We start from the raw sequence: 19,417 nt of genomic DNA on the forward strand, positions 1-19,417 counted from the left end.
GAACTCCTAAGCAAGAGGTAGACAGGGCACAGGGGAGAAGCTAAATAATGCTTATCCAGAACACATTCCTCACAAGGGATGGCATTACTGAGAGATGGATCAACCAGTGCACACACAATGCCATGACCAAAGAGACAGAACTCCAAACTGGTCCAATGTCAATATGCTTTTCCATCACTTGATCTATGTTAGGGGTTTTGGGTACGAGGTTCCAGGAAGAAGTCCTGGGAGAGAGCTGCTGGCTGTGGCCTGGCAGTGATGGGAAGACCAAGGTCACCCAGGCACATTAGACTAGGTCAATGGGCACACATTTAATCAGCCTCCCCTTTCGCCACCTCCTCCAATGCTCCCAGAACAGACAGAAAGCCTGTCCACATCTTCTCAGAGATGGGCACTTTCCATTTCTCCCCTAAAACCTGTACTCAGGTCTTCCCTTTGCCCTTGGGTGGTGGTACTTTAAGGATTTCATCATTGTGGCAAGGAAAAATGGTCTCTTTCTTCTCCCACTGGATTTTTAAGTCTTACACTTGGGATACGGCATGTGTGATGACACTGCTGTCTGTGTGTGAGCATATGGATCAAACTAAGCTCTCTAAGTGTAACTGCTCAGGGTAAAGTGGCCCGTGACACAGTCAATAGGGTGAAGGCAGGTCACACTTCCCACTTCCACATAGAGAGGATTCAGAGAACGCAGGGTATGGTGCTCTGAGATTAGCTGCCACTCTCCTAGTCATCACAGTGAGGTTTATAACTCATAAGAAAACTACAGAAAGGCTGAAAGGAAGGACAGACAGTTCCAGCCTCACAACAGTAACCACAGATGATGACATCAGGACAGACTATGAGAGCAATCAGTGCAGAAAGGATGGCAGCCCTGCCAAGTTAGCTCAGAAGGGGTAAGATCATTTTTGTGTGCCCTAAGGGATCAGGGTAAGTGCTTCATTATGACACTGTGGGGTTATGCAGCCTTGCACGCTTAGACCTGTCACCTTCTAACACCAGCACTAGTTCTCCTATACCATCAATTTGGGGAGGTGATAATGGGAGAAAATCATGCAGGTACAGAGAGCCAATCCTTCCTGGGAGCTACATTTCTGCCATCATAGGGTGGAAGTCAACATTTCCTGGTCAGAGACTCAGTCTTTGACACTACCATGTGCCTATTTCTCTGGAGAGGCATTTTTCACAGATATAAAATAGCTCCGTTAGTATCCTTGTCTTCACATTGGAACTGGCCTCAGAACCTAACTGCCATTAATATTATTATATCTTAATAATAACTATAAAAAGTATTGTTCTTTAAAAAAATGCTTTTCAAGTTCCCATCTTTAGGGACACAAACAGACTTAAGCTGGATTCAGACTGAATATATGCATGTCATGAATGAAATACAAATAATTTGAGCTATAAATAATGAGTCTTGCTCTTCCATGATCACACTGCTGTATAATGCAGGTGATCAATAAGGTTAAAGTTCTTTCTTTTTTTCTTGTGGTACTAGGGTTTGAACTCAGGGCCTCATGCTTGCTAGGCCCTGAGCCACATCCGCAACTCTTTTGGACTTTAGTTGTGTTTTGGTTAGTGTCTCAAACTCAGTTTGGCATCAAACTGAGATCCTCCCAATCTTCCCCTCCTGAGTAGCTGGGATAACAGGCATGAGCCCTAAAGTCAGTTCTTGTTCTGTTTAAACATTTCATGTGCTTTTCAAAAGTTATCCATGACTTGACTTTTATTTCTGACAAGTTTAGAACAAACTTCAGCTTATTTATTTATTTTTTTAAAAGGCAAAGTCATCTTTCTTTTCTTAATAAAAAGAAAACAGATGCTAGAGTTTAGTAAATGAAACATGGTAAGTCCATGAAGGAAATAACATCGTATTTTCTCATTTTTAGGCCAGCTGTATTCATAAAGCTTCAATAGATACAGGTAAGTGCTGATGAGGCTTGTCAGTAAAGCAGGGCAGGCACTTTGTAAATACTGTCCCTGCCCCATCCTGTGTGGCTCACCAAGCGTATGGTTTGTTCAGAAAGAAAGACGGCCCCCTGTTCCTATGAATTTACAAGATAAGTTTCCTTCCCTCTCCTCTCCTTCCCTCTCCTCTTTTCTCTTCTTCTTCTTCCTCTTCTTTTCCTCCTCCTCCTCCTCTCTCTCTCTCTCTTTCTCTCTCTTGCTCTCTCTCATTTATTTATTTATTGATTGATTTGTGCTAGGGATGGAACCCAGGCCTTGTACATACTAAGCACATGCTCTACCACTGAGCTGCTCCCCAGCTCAGAAGTTGCTGAGAACCATGCCCAGTCGTTTGCAGAATCTAGTGAGATGTATCTTATTGCAGAAATACTGAAATATTCAATAGGTCGAAGGTTAAGCCTAGGGGATGAGTACCCTGAATGTACCTGTGAGAAATACCACCCTTGAATATGGGCCTTTCCAATCAGCAGACAAACTATGGACACCAGAAGCCCATCAATGTCACTGTTAGTTAATTCCTATTTAGGTGCAACTGAAACCTTGGTGTGAGACTGAATAAGATTGGAAAAAGTGGCTGAGCTAGTGGCTGGGAAGCATTAGGTGCTGCAAGCGAACAACAGAAGAAATGCAATGGCCCAGAAGCCTCCAGAACCTGCCCCAGGGGCTTACTATGAACACATCCTTGTCTGACTCCTTACAACAGAAGTCCAGGAAAGGGGAGAACACTGCAAGGCAATTATGTAGCTGCTGCAATTTTTTACCTCAGAAACCAAATGCCTACCTTTCTCTGAGGAATTCAGAACAAGTTGGAGTGTCAATAAAAGTTATTTTTTAAAGTGATTGTTCAGATGCTTCGAATACCCACCAGTCTGTGTGGGCCTTGGAGGGACAGGGGGAGAGATAAGTTTCCCACTATCCGACATGTTCTTGGCTTCTTTCCCACTGTCCAGGCTCCAGCTGCTAGGAGTGGGATTCACAGCTGGAAGGGAATAACACAGCTAAAAACACATGGTCCAGCTTTGCCTTTCAAATGCTTGAGATCGTAGAAGAAAGTTATAATTATCCAGAATGAAAAAATAAACTGGACTAAAAAAAAAAAAACCAACCAAACAGGAAACTTGAATATTAAACCTTTAGTTAACTGTCTACTTAACAGTTACAGTTGACATTTAATTGGGTGATAGCATGTCTCTTTATTTCTCTCACGCTGTCAAACAGGAATACAAATCTCTGTGCCACAGTGTAGAAACTTGTTGAGAATTACAAATGTGTTTAGATGCTTGGACACAGGTGGAAGATAGCGTCACTGGTCTCTTTTTTTGGGGGGTGGACTGGCATTTGAACTCAGGGCTTGCAAAGCAGGCACTCTACCATTTGAGCTGCACCTCCAGCCCCACAGGTCTATTTGAAAACTTGGTTTTCAGTGGAAATTTCTGGATAAATGGCAGCCAAAAAAGGAGAAGACGATGACATACTAACTGAGTGGCAGAACTACTGAGGAAGAATGGGCATGCCGCACCATCTCACTGACCAACTCTTTGCAGAGTTCCTGAAATCACTGAATTACAATGAAGTATGTCCTAAGACAAAAACTGGAATATAGACAGTGTTGTCCTTAATTTTGCAATCTGTCTGCTCCATGCTTCATTAAGATAGATGCAGGGATATGAACAGTCTCTAGGAACCAGGGCAGGACTCACAGGTTATGAACAGTGCCTGTACAATGAGTGAGGTGGCCCAAATAATGTATGCACATGTAAGTAAATGCAAAAAACAATAAAATAAAATAAAATAAAAAAAGACAGAGTTACAGGAGCTTGCTCCCTGTGCAGACACTGCCACCTTATGGACATGTGGAGGAATGTCACATTTTATCACTAAATTACTACTTTCGTTTAATGGGGTGGAATGACTTATAAAATACTTTTTTCTCTATTACTTTTAAATTTGCTTTGAGGTTTTCTTTAGTAGAAGGTGTGAAAATAGCATATACCTAATTTCTACTGGCAAAGATCACCACTTGACTTATAATGTTAAAGCTAATTTCATGTTTTAAAATAATTTTGGCTAGGGCCTCACACTAATTTCCATCTCCCTTGGAGAGTTTTAATGTTAATGTAACAGTGTACCCAAATGACAATACAGTCTAGCTCTTAATGAGGGCAATTAAAGTGCACTTTACTGGGATATTTCATTAGAGGCTCCTGATTCATTGGCCTATGGGACCACTCCTATTTTTGAGGCTTGACCCTGAAAGAGGCAAATGGATGACTTGCTGCAAGTCCCCACCCCCACAGTTGAGGAAGTGACATTTAATCTGCTCTTCAACTTTTGCCATGTTGCACAGACTAATGCTAATTGGCTATTTACTGTTATGCATGTGTTTCATTCTCATTTGTGTGTGTGACCTTGAGGCAGGGCACACTCCATTATGCACTGGATTGCAATTCTTAAATAGTATTTAATTGCACAAAAGCCATAGCTTAAGTTACCACAAACAACAGATGAGTTGGCTGAATGCGTTTGTAAGGGAGATAAAGGGTGGGGACCACAGAATTAATCTGAGAAGTTGCTATTTTCATTGTGCTGAACTAGTGACTCAACTGGTTTCAATGAAAACAAAGAGTCACTAAAACTGAGGGGTTCCTAACCTGCTCAGATTCTGACATTAAATCTCATAGTTGGTGATGAATGGATCATGAATAACTGACTTTCATTAATTCCTTTAAGAATAAATAAGTTCTGAGCATTAAGGGTCTGGAGCACTGTCTTCCACATGACACACAGAAGAATGGAGAAAATGAGGACAAAACAAACCCTTGTACATTCCAGGATGGACTGGAAGCTGCTTTCTACCTACCTTTCTCAGGTGCAGAAAGATTTGGGTCACTGCGTGGCAAGGCCCCATCTCCAATATGATTAAACAGCATCCTCTGGAAAGGAATAAGAGTCTATTTTTAGGATGACATACACTGACACGTGAGACCTTTAAGAAAATGATATGATTATCTCCTTATGGAAACTTTTTTGTTCAAAATATTTTTATATGGTATGGCCTAGGAATAAAGAATTCAATTACATGTAATGAGAAAACGCAAGAGAGACTTAGGTTTTGAGAAAGAGAATATGACGTTTAAAAGGTTTGTGTTTCATTTAAAATATAAATAGTAAATAAATGCTCATAATACATGTAGGGAAAGTAAATAGCAAGTAGCAGTTGAACTATGATGTTCTTTATAAATACAAATGCTAGATTGGAAATATGAAATGCAAGTAAGAATTATGGGAGAAATATTAGCTCAAAAATCTCTAGTGTATGGACCTTCACCCCAATCCTATAGTAGGTAAAAAGTATATGAAATAATTAATACTCTATCATTTTTAACCTACCCAAAATGCCAATTATATATGGTTCTACCTAATATATTAAAAAACAACATATCAAGTCCTTAAAAGTAGATGCACAATGTTCATTATTGTAATTTTGGTACACACTGCTTCAAATTTTACCCAAAGCAGGAAATCTGGGAGACTATTTTTTTTTTTTTCCTTTTTCAGTGATTTTTTTTTTTCATTTTTCTTTTATTATTCATATGTGCATACAAGGCTTGGTTCATTTCTCCCCCCTGCCCCCACCCCCTCCCTTACCACCCACTCCACCCCCTCCCGCTCCCCCCCTCAATACCCAGCAGAAACTATTTTGCCCTTATCTTTAATTTTGTTGTAGAGAGAGTATAAGCAATAATAGGAAGGAACAAGGGGTTTTGCTGGTTGAGATAAGGATAGCTATACAGGGCATTGACTCACATTGATTTCCTGTGTGTGGGTGTTACCTTCTAGGTTAATTCTTTTTGATCTAACCTTTTCTCTAGTTCCTGGTCCCCTTTTCCTATTGGCCTCAGTTGCTTTAAGGTATCTGCTTTAGTTTCTCTGCGTTAAGGGCAACAAATGCTAGCTAGTTTTTTAGGTGTCTTACCTATCCTCACCCCTTCTGGGAGACTATTTCCCCATGCTGGCAATGTATTGTCCTAGAGAAGATGGAGCAAACTGTGAAATCCCCTTGCAATACCAAGTGACAAAGGGAAATAAAACTGGCTAGCTGGTTTAGTCAAACGCATTCAGATATAATTTCTGCAACACATCCGTGTTATGCAGAGGTATACTGGGACAATCAGCAAAAATCAACCAAACAAGCCAAATCCCACTCACTCTCATCCACTTCCAGATGCAGCTACAGACTTCTGCCAGGGTGGTATAGGAAAACAGAGAAATTAGCCAGAGTAGAAATAACTATTTTTCTCCACTCCTGAATCAGTCCCAAATAATCTGTAAACCTTGGGGTTACACATTTAAAGCTCCTGAGAGACTGAGTCAGTGCCTTTAAGCTCAGTTCTCTAAGAGGGGTCATTTTGAAGCCAAGTTTGGGTGAGAGGTGAGGACCATGTTCCCTTACTCCTGTGAGGGGTTTTGGGAAAGCCTGAGTATGCAGTTTGTTTTGTCCTCAATGTATTAAAGAAGAATGGCAAAGGCAAACAGATAGCTCCTGCACTCTTGGGGACCTCAGAAAGGAATCGACTGCAGCTCTCTTAAGCAGAGATGGCAAAAAGAAAGAGGGCTGGGGACTAGCATGCTTTTCCTCCAGAGTGTTTTGCTAACATAAGAAATTCCTCTAGATGGCTGCTATATACTCATGCAAACACACACACACATACACAGACAATTCATTCACCCAGCTCCCCTTGGAATGTTCAGGAAGCAGCAATGAAATAGAGTCAGATTAAGACAGGCATAGGCATTTCCCATTTCCCACTGTTTCATTGTGGGCATTGGCCCATATATCCCTAGGAGAAACATGGCTCAGACAGAAATTCCTAACAACAAGCAGAGGACAGAGGTGGACTCTTCACCCAGCTGGCCTGTGGTCTGACACTGCCTGTGGGGTTGCTTTTGGCAGTTACACTGTGCTTCTGTAAGATACGGAAGCACTTTCCTCCATTTTCTATTTTCTTTGCCCATAGGAGTACCTGGGAAGGCTCCACAGGTGTTGGATAAATGGCACTGCACGGTCTCTCTCTTGGGGACAGGCAAGAGTTTTCTCTGGAATGTTTGTGTTTGTCAGACAACAAAGGAGAAGCTGGGAAGAGAAGGAAAGAATCATCAGCTTCGTGGCAGTGTGAGACCTGTTTAGAAGAGAAAGCCTGAGAGCTGTGGCAGTTGGCTCTCTAGTTGGGAACCTAGAGCCACAGTTCCTGGGATCTGGAAGGTTCTCTGGGTACCTGTAGGACCCCCTGCACTGACCTCTGGCACTCGATGGAGCTGAGCTTGTCACATTAGGCGAAGCAGAGTGAGTAGAACTCAAGCTTGAGGTAGATGGGCTTGGCTGGAAGTACACAGGGTGCTGTTATCATACACTGTTTAGAGGTTTCATATGACAATGACATATTTGAAACAAAGCCATCAACAGTTTTTTTTCTTTTTTTTCAAATTAGTGAAAAAGGAAAAACAAAACCCCAAAGGTTATTTAGAAATATTAAAAAAAAAAAAACAAACCAAAAAACTTACTAAGATTGGTAAGGCCTGCCTGGATTAACCAAGAACCTGAGATTTTCACTAGTGCCAAAGGCATGCATTTACCTTAGAGTCAGCTCCACTCTGTGACTCTGCACCAGTCAGCAGCTTACTTCCTATCAAAGTGTCAGTAGAAACACTTGTAGCCTCAGGTGCAAAGTAGGTGACATGGTGCTTACAAAAGGCACAGAATCTGCCTTGTTACCATCTTCGAAAATGTGTTCAAGCATGAACTGGGAAACACACGTTGTAACCTTTTTTCCAGAGGTAGTGGTGGGGCACATTCAGCTTAGTGTTACTGAACTATCCTAAATGCTATATTAGCAATGTCTAAATAAAATGTTTTATCACACGAGTTTTATTGGTTATAAAGTACCTAAAATGACACATTTTCTTTTATAAAATCTTTTTTATTAAACAAATTTTCTGATATGTATGTAAGTTGAGAAAATTTCATAATGACCCCTCGAACCATGGCTTTTTAAAGAGCCACCTGGAAAAAAATACTAAGAGGCAGCTAGTGTGTGGCAATAAGCTCCAAAAATCCAGGGCAGAGGAAGCAAAAAGCAACCAAGGTCAGTCTCAAAGCTAACCCTGTGTAGCTTGCCCAGGCTTCTCCATTGCTTGTTCAGGACTTCTTAAAGCGATGGGGTTTGTAGACTCCAAAGACCAACAAAACAATAAGACTGTTTAAGGGTTTGCCCTTAAGTTCTTGCTTGAAGGTCTGTTCATGGGCACAGAAGAATGAACAGACACTCTCATGATTGAGACAGAAAAGGAATACACACGAGCAGACAAAAAGCTAATCAAGTACCTGCATGTTAAAGACTTCATCAGAGCTTTCTGATTGCCCTGTAATATTGCTTACTTCAGCAGAAGCTTGTGAGGACAGTGAGGAGGAGGAATACCGGTTGACAGCTGGGTAACTTAATGGGCTGTTTCAGGGGAAAAAAAATGGTTGTTAACACAGTCTCAGAATTGCACTTTGTTACATGCTGGCGTGGTATGAAACACAAGGGAAAAAAAGAGACATTCCATTTTGTTGTTTTCTGTTTGCCTCGATATAATCAAATGTTTGAGTTTATTTCTCATGTAGTTTTACCAGTGGCAGATGTCTGCAGCTGCCTGGCGGGTTATGCTCTTAAGACATAGACTAGTTGACAAACCGTGCCATAAGGAATGAGAGAATCATTCCAGACCATCTTGTGGGGATGCCAAATTCTAAGGGAATTCAGAATATGACTTACCTGCGTCTTGGAATTACCCTGGTACCATCTGGGCTCATGGAAGCAGGTGCTGAGTTTCTACACACGCGAGGGCTTCCATTAGGAAAATGGACAGGACTGGCTTGAATACAAGCAGAGAACTCCTAAAGATGTGGTAAAGGAAACATTTGTTCTTATTATGGAAATAATATGGGCAAACTCAATGTCATGAAATCTTTACATTGGGACCTAGTTAAATTCTGGCCTTCTCTCACTTACATTCTTGCTTTCATAAAAGATAGTTTGGCAAATAGCAGACTACTCATTTTTAATATTTGAAGGCCCTGGTTTGCTGCAGTGTGGCAGAAAAACCAAAAGATGTCACTGTTGGATACTTCATTGTCTAACAAAGAGCAGATGGTTACACTGTCCCACACAGACATTTATTGCACATACCTGTATCCCTAAGCTTGACTTCATCACAAAAAACTGGTCCACCAGCTTTTTGTGAAGGGGTCTCATATCTTGAGGCACAAACTTCTCATGCACAGCCAAACCAAATTCCAGAATTTGTGCCTTGATAACAACATCAGGAAAAAAAAAATCAGCATCAATGACTGTTTCTGAGCAGTGCTTGGACCAAGTACTACACTAGGCATTCTGCGTGCATTACAATTAGCATTCTCATCTGACAGTATAGGAACAATAGACATTGAACAAGTGAGGAAACTGATGATCAAGAAAGTCCTACATGGTCAGACATATGGCTCATGCCTGTAATTCTAGCTACTTTGGAGGTGGAGATTCTACTGATCATAGTTCAAGGCCAGCCCTGGGCAAAAAATTCATGAGAACCCCCCCATCTCAACCAATGGCTGAGCATGGTGGTGTGTACTGTCACCCCAGCTACATGGGGAAGCACAAATAGTAGGATTGTGGTCCAGGTCAGTCTGGGCATAAAGTGAGACCTATCTAACAGGGCTGGCATAAGCCGGATGCTGGTCACTCACGCCTGTAACCCTAGCTACTCAGGAGGCACAGATCAGGAGGATCGTGGTTTGAAACCTGCCCAGGCAAATAGTTTATGAGACCCTATCTCAAAAAAACCCATCACACACAATAAAAAGGGCTGGTGGAGTGGCTTAAGATGCAGGCCCTTAGTTTAAACCCCAGTACCACAAAAAAAAAAAAAAAAAGAAAGATAAAAGAAAAGGACAGGCATAACCAAGAGTGCCTACTTGGCAAGCATAAAGCCCTGAGTTCAACCCTTAGTACTGCCAAAAATCAAACACAAAGTTTTAGGTGTATTAAAAGACAAATGGGGGTTTGAACTTGCGTCTCTCTGATTCCCCAAACTTGATTTTCCCCTAAGCTTCTTTTCTCTGTATTTCAGATTTTTAATTACAATCCTTCATAGTTAGGTGTCCCTTGGGCTCCTTCCTGCCCTTCTTAGGATGGGGAAGGGAAAGGGGGCAGAAGCTGCTCCTTGTTAGGAGGGTCAAGCTGGTCCCCAGGGGCTCCTCTTTGCACGACACCCTCTCTCTCATGTTACCATCTTCTGTTCCACCAGGTTCTTCTGTGCTCCCTGCCCCCATTCCTCCCACAGATTCTCAAAATCTGTCAGGGAGGAAGGGAATACATGAACAGGAATTGTCTAACAGTTGCTATGTTTCTTGTTTTTGTTTAAAAATATTCTTGTTAGCTTATTATAATACAAAAGGGAACAGGTCCTACTTAAAGTTTTCCTGCTGTGAGGATCCAAAAGAAAATGAACATAAACATTGCAACTTTACTTTGTCCAACTATCAAAAGTGTAGAAGTCCTTTGATTTGAACAGCAGCTATCTTTTACATTTTACAAATGCCCCCAAGCTAACATGGTCAAAAGAACAAACTCCAGAGTCTAGGAGGAAAACAAATCACACAGTACCGCAAGGCATCCTATCTTTGCTGCTTGTGAAGATACTAGGCTGAAATATCAAGGTCAAGCAGGACTGACTTTAGTGGGTTAGAGAAACCATCACCTTCCCTAAGAGACAAGATTGTGGCAACTCCCCCTCTGAATGCCCACCGCTGTTAGCATCTTTGCATATAGGGGAAAACACCCTGAAATTAATATGGAGGACAACTTTGAAAGGGAGAGATGGAGTGGAGTATATGTCTGAGGCATAAAGGGAGAGACCAGCCTGTGATGAGCACAATGGAGGGATGGAGGAGTCGAGACTCAGTGTAGAATCCATCAGTCTTCTCCATTTCATGGCTTTGTTTGGTTTTTAAGCCACAGTCTCCCTATGTAGCCCAGGGTGGTCTGGAACTCTCTATCCTCCTGCCTCAGCCTCCTGAGTGCTGGGATTCAGGACAGTACCATCACGCCTGGATGAGTCTTTTCCATTTAGTTTGTTTTTGTTTGTTTGAGACAGTCTCAAGCCCAGGCTGACCTTGACCTCATGATTCTTCTGCCTCAGTTTCCAAGTTCTGGAATTACAAGTGAGCACCACCACACCCAGGTCTCCTGCATTTGAAATCCTAGCTGTTTTGTCACCACTCTTTTGTACAGATAATGCTGCAAATTGGGTTTGCAGTCTCTTGGAAGTAGACTAGCATGGAGATTAGGAAGTTCCCTGGGTAGAACCTGGGCATCAATACTCGAGGGCAGAGCAGAAGTAGGACTTGACAGGAAAAGAAGCTGAGCTATATGGCAGGTCCAGCAGCCTCTGCCACTTTACTCTGGAGCTTCACTGGGCTCTCAAGAGTTGTCCTGTGCTGGGCTCAACTGGCCAGGTTGTATACATTCTCCTAAGTCTTGGAAGAAGGCCATTGAGAAGATAGTGACCACAGGCCATGTGGCTTTCTGCAACTGAGGCAGTCCCCAAAGTAACTGACAGCTGGATATCTCTGTCAAGGGCTACACTTTCAGCAGCTGAGGTGACAAGTCTTTCCTGGAAGGAATCCTGGGGTAGCGCATATCCATGTCCTATAAGAGAGACCTCATGTTTTCTCGGCCATGGCTCCTTCCAGAAGGTCTCAGGAACATAGTCAGGTAGAATGTGAAGGAAATCAAGGCTCCCTAGTTTTATTTTCCTGAGAAGTTTCTTGGCCCTGAGAACCAGTTTAGTTCTGGGGAAAGAATTCACTCAGGCTGAATAAAGCAGATCACTCATAAAAACTGATGCTCAGGTAAAAATGCAGATTTAAAAAAAATCAACAAAGGTTAAGGTGGCTCCACAATCCTAAGTATTAGATGGCCTAATCTGCTCAATTCCAGCATCTGCATCCAACCAGGATCACTTACTCTCCATTTTCTTGAAGGTCACTGTCAAATAATTCCTCTCTGTTTGACAGAAGTGGTACAACTGCCTTCATCTATGGCCACTTCTCTCCCCTATAGCAGGTTTTGTAGACTAAGCCTATTGAGAATAAAATAGGAACTAAAACCTCATCACTTTGTAGGTCAAAAGAGCATGCTTTCCTTATGAATTTGGTATTATCAAGTAGGAAGAGATGCTTTTGTCCCATTTATCATCCATATGCTACTTTTCATGGGAACAAAATGTCTTTATTTCCTTTTTAGCCTAGATTTCTGACCATGTCTCTTATCTCAGTTTTCAAACTATTTTCAGGCCACTATCAATAGGAGCCTGCAAGCGACAGATTTTTCATTCTAGTTCTTCGTACTTGATGATACCAAATAAGTAAAAATAACTGTGCCTCTGTGGAGTAGAAAATGAGGAGTTATATCTAGTTTTACCCATGTTACATAAGCTCTAGGCTTAGCCTGCAAAACATGATACTATTCTAAAGCAGGTTCTCTTGATTGCCCGCTTCCTTCTTACAGCACTTAAGTAGCACTCTCATTCATTCATGCACTTATTCATTTATTTTGAGGTGGCTGACAAGCCAGCCACAGGCTTCCAGTAAGTCTTTAGGGAGAGGGCATTAAAGATGCTAAAGAGTACTATTCATTATTTGACTTAATTTTGCATCCAAGTGGGAAGAACAAGTGGCAATAAGTGAGTTGGAAGATACTACAGGTGGATCTGCAACCTTTGGTCCTCACTCTAGCTAGACTGTACCTGTAGATGGGTCTCTGGTAAGCAAAGATGCAGCCAGGCAAGAGAGAGAAGGTGATTGATTGGTGTCTGCCTTGCTTACCTGCTCGAGCATTAGCTCTCTTAACCTTGCAATTTTCTCCCCATCCTCAGGATGGTTTAAAATATATTCTTTGACAAAGAATGCCTGGGAAGAGAAGGACAGTTAGTTTACTTCAGGAAAGTTACCGAAGAAGTGAAACACACAGTTTTTTTTTTTTTAAAGACCTGGCATCTTTAGAGAAGTGGCATGCCTGGGGACAGATGGAGTGACAGCTAACTGTGGGTGGCTGGTCAGAAGGAAACCTACAGAAAGGATTGTTAAAGGAAAATCAGAGTTTGTACAATAAGTACCTTTGACAAAAAAAAAAAAAGGCAAACCCATGTCAGTAAGTTCTTTGATACTCTATGTTAAAATAGATTGCCCAAAATTCAGTGTGACCCAGACGTTGGCCTCACCTTTCAGGCTATTCTATCTTTCTGTTTAAAACTGAGAGGGCAGAGGGAAAGCCACTTAAAGCATCATCTAAACAACGGCAGACTTTTCTATGCCCACGAACATTCACTAAGGGAAATTATTTTAGGTAGATACTAAACAATCCTGACCCCTTGCTACTTTTACTCATCCACACACATCTACAGACACACACATATCTACCCTAAAATACCACATTCTGGAAAAAATGGAGTAAGTGGGTATCAAGAATGTCTATGTGTTTACTCTTTTTCATAAATGGCTATGTTTGTGTCATTTGTAGCCATTTGTTTATATGCACACGTATTTTGGGAAAAGATTCACGAGACCCTAAGAAATCATAACTGAAAGCTTTCCCCCCACAACAGTCTGTAATCCTCACCTCTTGGTACCTGGAAACACCACCATTAACTGCAGCATCTATGACTCCATTCAGGCACATGGTCAGAGGGTTGATGTTCTGCATCTGTCTTGTCTGACACTGACTAATCAGGGTCTTCAGCTGCTGGTTCTTGTTTTCCAACACTTCAATTGCATTTTCCAGAGGACTCATTTCTACCTGAGAAGCAAATCAGCATAAACATATATTGACTTTCTAACATTCAAGAATAAAGACAAAATGAAAAAAGAATAAGAAAAAGCAGACAATTCATGTTCTTAATTATCAGTGGTTCTCTTTAGCTCCCAACAAAATCTCTACAGGAGCCACCCAGTAAAATAGACAAGGGCATGGCCGTCAAGGCACCTGTTCATTAGTAAGGTCTGAAAAGCACAGACTGAATTGTGGCTTGGATGATCAGCAATTATCTGTTCTATATTGGCACTGCAACAATCAATCTATTCCTTAAAACAATATCCAAGCATCTCATGTTTTTCTCTTTTTGAAGGACTAAATATTCAGGGACCCTTCATATTATTATCATCTTTCCAGATGCTTAAGTGATACAAAAAAAAAAAATGGGAGCTACAACAATGCAATGTCAAGGAGCTTTCAGCCCAGTTGGGAAGAGGGGACACTTGCCCATATGCATTCACAACAGTACCATAAGGTGACACAGGATGGCACAGTTGGGAGCTATAGAAAACAAGATAATCATATACCCTTCAGGTTCCATTTGTTGAAGTGGAGCCAAATAGAATCACAATGACTTACTGGGTTGTACAGGGGACCTAATTGTAAAAGTGATAAAAGTGCTCTTTGAATGTGTGCCAAACTCCCAGTAATAAAGTAATTCAGGCTCAAAATGAGCACATTTAAACACTGGCTTTTTTCAGTTAAGTAAACAAATTCGAGTTTCAAAAGGCTGCTTAGATTATCAAAAACTAACATTGAAAAATCCTAGAATAATTTAACTATCAAGATCAATAGTAAATATTTATAGACACTACAGAAGAGAAGATAAAGCAGAACATGAGAAGGTATTTGTAATATGTGTAATAATTAAAGAGTCTGTAAAGAATCTGCATCACCAGGTTAAGTGAAATAAGCCAGACTCAGAAAGACAAATGTTGCATGTTTTCTCTCGTATGTGCAATGCAGACCTAAAGGCGGGGGGGAGACATGAGAGTAAAAGGGGGTTGTGAGCTGGATGCCAGTGGCTCACACCTGTGATACTGGCTACTTGGGAGGCTGAGATCAGGAGGATCGCAATTTGAGGCCAGTTTTGAACTTGCAAATAGCTTGCAAGAGCCCATCTCCAAAATAACCAGAGCAAAATGGACTGGAGGTGTGGCTCAAGTGTAGAGCACCTGCTTTGCAAGCACAAAGTCCTGTGTTCAAACCCCAGCCCCACAAAAAAAAAAAAGGAGACTGTTTAGCAGAGGGACCAGCAGTGAGGGCAAAAAGAGAGGGTGATGAGGGGGGAGCTGAATATGACCAAAGTACATTATATGCAGTTATGAAAACAGAAAAATGAAAGCTATTAATTAATGATTAGAAAAAGTGGGGGATAAAGGAATGGAGGGGTGAATACAATCAAAGTACACTATCCACATTGACAGACATGTCACATGAGACCCCTTTGTACAATTAAAGCATGCTAATAAAACAGTAAGAAAAAGGCAAACAATCCAATAAAATGGATAGAAGATATAAACAGCCACTTTATAAAGGAAGAAATCTAAATGACCATTAAGCATATGGGAAGGTATTAAGTCTCATTTGTGATCAAATGTATGAAAGACAATACCACAATAAGATCCTACTAAACACCCACTAGAGTGGTAAAAATCAATGTGACAGTAGCATTTGAGGGGTGAATGTGAACAACGGAATCTTAGTTCCCGCTGTTGGTGGTCACACTGGTCCATGCACCTAGGAAAACATTTGAGGATATCTGTATCTGTCTATCAATCAATCTCCATCCTCATATCTACCTCATGATCCAGAAATTCTATCCCTAGGCAAATATCTGAGGAAAAATGAAGCCAGAGATATGTGCACATGAGCCAGGAAATGTGCAAAAATGTTTGTGTCTAAAAAATTCTCTTCTTTATCAAAAGGAGAATACATAAACATGTTTATGTCCATACAATGGAATAATATACATCAATGAAAACACCAGTTATATGTAAGAAAATGGGAAAACATTACAAACAATACAAATAATAGAGCATATTATTTGTTTGATACTGTTATATAAAGCTTAAAACCAAGCACAAAGGGCTGGGTGTGGTGGTGCACACCTGTAATCTCAGTTAAGCAGCAGGTGGAGACAGGAGGATCACTGAGGCCAACAAACCAGGAAAAAAGTTAGTGAGACCATGTCTCTAACACAAGACTGTGTGGTAGCATACACCTGTAATCCCAGCTATGCAGGAGGTGGAGGTAAGAGGATTGAGGTCTGGACAAAACCATGAGACCCTACCTGGACACTGTTTCACATTTTTAAAATGAGCTTATTTTTCAATCAGACAAAAAGGCTTTTGGTTTTTTTTTTTTAATGGAATAAATAAAAATGCTAGGAAACAATAATTCTAATACATTGATGTCTTAAAATTTTATAAGCCATTCTATGATTTAGAAAATAAAGGTCCACATTTTCATCTGAAATCTTTGCTGCCACATGTTTCGGAATTTAGAACTTTTCAGATTTCAGAAAGGTTACCTAGGATTTAATTAGTATACTGTGTAATCTCTAGCAGGGTCTGGGCCGGTGTCCTTTAATCAAGTGCACTGATATTTCTTCAGTGAAACACATGAGCATTCACTCTAAATGGAAGCAAGTTAATAAATGGCCTATGTCAGAGCTGAGGTGTAGAAGCAAATGAGTTTGGGAGCCAAATTTAAAAACATCTTTTAGTTTTCAGATTTTGGCATTGCAGATAAGGAATTTGAATTCATCTTGCATATATTTACTGAGCACCTACTGTGTACTCTTGTTTTTGAAGACCTTATACAATAGGAATTAAACCAGTAAATCAGTAACTTCAGTAACTATCACAGACAGTGGGACATTCCAGGCAGCAGGAACAAGAGAACAACAGGAAGGCTTCTAAGAGTGGGCTGTGCTCAAAGAACAAAATAGCCAAGTTTGATTTGTTCTGACAGAACAAAAGGTTATATATTCTAATAAAGCAGACAGCTGATGTTTGAAAGGTTGTGTTTAGTAATGCTCCTTTCATCATTACCAGCACGCTGCTTTTCATTGGTGGGGTGTGTGTATGTGTGTGTGTGGCCTTGCAAGGGCCAGGACCACTGGTGAGACATTAGCAGAATTTAATGCTCTCAGCTGTATGGATCTGAAAATGCTCTGAATCATTACTGAGCACGGATGACTAAGAACTCTTCTGTGGGTTGGGCCCATGCCACTTAGTAGGAAGTATAACAATAAGACTTTCTGAGCACTGTGTTTGGCAGCTCCCCTCTTTCACCGAAGGCCCTAGGCTAAGCCACCTAAGCAACCTGCTTCTGGGAACCCTTGACTCAGACTGAGAAGAACACAACTGTGCTGATGCAATTGGATGAATTGAGTTCAATTTGTTCAGGGAGCCGCATTAAGGTTTGGGCACTGCAAAATAAAAATCCCATTAAATCCTTAGCTTCACTGAACATGGTAAGCTGATGTTTCATTACTGAGAGATTTTGGGTAGGATGAGCTAGTCAGGAAAGACAACTTGGGCAGGAGCTGTTCTTCCCTGTTCATTGACAGAGTGGCCCTCTTACCTAAATAAGGTATGGGTTACAATATATTTTTGCATTTGGCACATCTTCTTTGAGGCAGAGGACGGTGGTTACCAAAGGCTGGCTCAACCATAATGTATGTGCCCAAGGAGGGAGAAGGGGTGTTATGAGGTTACAGGCCTATGGCTGACATCAAGTTGGTATCAGCCTGAAGAGCAGCAAAGACAGACAGCAGAAAAGGTCCCATTCTAGTGTGGCTGCCTTAAGTTACTCTCTCCCTGCTCTCTACAATACAATGGGAGCTGGAGATGGGAGCTGAGTCGTCAAATATGACACCCAGAGGGTTTTTGAGTGCTGTGGTTAACAGGTTCTGTGAGGGTAAGCTGTTGATCTCTATTGAGTGCTCCACCCAGGAATGCTGAGTTACTAATAGCATCATCCCTTCCTCTGCAAACACACAGCATAGACCCACTGCGTGCCACGCTGGGGCTTTACATTAGTTTCATTTTACCCAGAAGGAAATCAAGGTTGTAGCCTTGATCTCTTCTTGTAAGAGATAAACGAAAAAAAAAAAAAAAAAAAAAAAAAAGATAAACGTAACTGCCTTGGGATCAGAAAAATCTTAGTTTGAGTCGATTCATTCTGGCCATCTTGGTGTGTGACCACTGTCAATGGTTTTTAACTTCTTGGTGAAAACTCTGAAAAGAATACATACCTCGATGTGATTAAATAAGACAAGGTAAGTAATCTTCTTGGTATTGGTCTGTCACATAGTAAGCACTGAAGGCCACTAAGCTATCTAGAGCAACCAGGTCATCTGGATTCTAGTTCTTCTCACTCAAGGGCCAGAGTTGTTTGTTCCATGCTACAATCATAGTTGTTTTCAAGGAGCTCCTCTGGCTGGCTGGACTAGGTCAATATTAACGCTTACCCTCACAGCTGTGGTAATAGCAGTTGATGTCATAAATATTCCCTAACTTACTATGAATAAATTCAGGGACTTTGAGCCCAAAGCAGAAGCAATACAGCAACTGTAATGAGAATGTATTTGAGAACAAGCTTTGACCCTTACCACTTCACGCTTTTCCACTTCAAACCAGCGGGAAATGCCAGGTAAACTCTGCACCAAGTACAGTGATGTTCTCTCCACCCACAGGCTCTACGAAACACAACACAAATTATGTCCCAACATGCCCTTCTATTTAGGCACGGATAAATGACAAATGTGATCAGGTTTTGCTCATTTCCATCAGCCTTTCTTTAGTCTTCATTCGAGCCCTCATGAAACAATCACAGAAATATACTGTAGAAGCTCTGTTAATAATTCCATTATATAACGCCCCAAACATTTTCCTACGTAGAACAGATGAGCTGTGACTTCAGAAAACAAGCACGAAAATATAAAAACAGGCCATAATCTTATTTTCCTTATGTTCCAACTTAAACTTCTTTCACTCCTCAAAGTTTAGCCATTTTTGTCTGGGAGAGTTAATAAATACAAGATTAGAATAACTATCCTAAAGAAAGAAATAGCTTTCGGAATCAAAGAGCTCAAGCTTTCTATTTTAAAGGTGAAGAAGGTACTAAGTCTCAAAGAAACAACTGATCTATTCAAATGCTGCATTCTAGTTATGTGTAGACCCAGCACTGACACCCAGCCTAGAACCGGACTCCCTGTCACTGTCACAGCACAGTATTACCTTCCTTGTGTCTGCCTACACTGCTGTAACCTAGACGCCCTTGTTTGTCAGAGCTGGGGTCTCCTGTGGCCAGGACAAGAACTCTTGGGACACATGAAACCATAGTTGCTTTGTTATGTTACAAGCACGACAGATTTTTCCTACTGTCAACTGGATTTTGGTATCTGTGTGTTATTTTTCTCATTTAAACCAAGTGTATTTCCAACAGGATCAGAAACTACAAAACTCCTGAAATCATGCCATTTATTCAAACAACAATAAAAAAAGGAAGAATTTCTCTGCTCTAGC

At 41.1% G+C, this 19,417-nt stretch overlaps 1 protein-coding gene across 5 annotated transcripts in view; it reads right to left on the minus strand.

Annotated features, from left to right (window-relative positions):
- Nucleotides 1-19,417, minus strand: part of Dock4 (dedicator of cytokinesis 4) — a 433,717-nt gene that overhangs the window by 6,096 nt on the left and 408,204 nt on the right. For 3 of the 5 annotated variants that reach the window (XM_074065044.1, XM_074065042.1, XM_074065043.1), the window contains 10 exons: nucleotides 18,502-18,588; nucleotides 13,689-13,865; nucleotides 12,896-12,979; nucleotides 9,201-9,320; nucleotides 8,787-8,908; nucleotides 8,354-8,474; nucleotides 7,270-7,351; nucleotides 6,996-7,105; nucleotides 4,832-4,904; nucleotides 2,837-2,950 (listed from right to left, as the gene is read on the minus strand). In XM_074065044.1, the coding sequence (XP_073921145.1) occupies nucleotides 2,837-2,950; nucleotides 4,832-4,904; nucleotides 6,996-7,105; nucleotides 7,270-7,351; nucleotides 8,354-8,474; nucleotides 8,787-8,908; nucleotides 9,201-9,320; nucleotides 12,896-12,979; nucleotides 13,689-13,865; nucleotides 18,502-18,588 (1,090 nt within the window). The remainder of the gene's footprint in view (nucleotides 1-2,836; nucleotides 2,951-4,831; nucleotides 4,905-6,995; nucleotides 7,106-7,269; nucleotides 7,352-8,353; nucleotides 8,475-8,786; nucleotides 8,909-9,200; nucleotides 9,321-12,895; nucleotides 12,980-13,688; nucleotides 13,866-18,501; nucleotides 18,589-19,417) is intronic. The other 2 variants (XM_074065045.1, XM_074065046.1) reach the window with 2 other exon arrangements.

Source organism: Castor canadensis, chromosome 2, assembly GCF_047511655.1.
Source record: "Castor canadensis chromosome 2, mCasCan1.hap1v2, whole genome shotgun sequence".
NCBI classification, from domain to species: domain Eukaryota; kingdom Metazoa; phylum Chordata; class Mammalia; order Rodentia; family Castoridae; genus Castor; species Castor canadensis.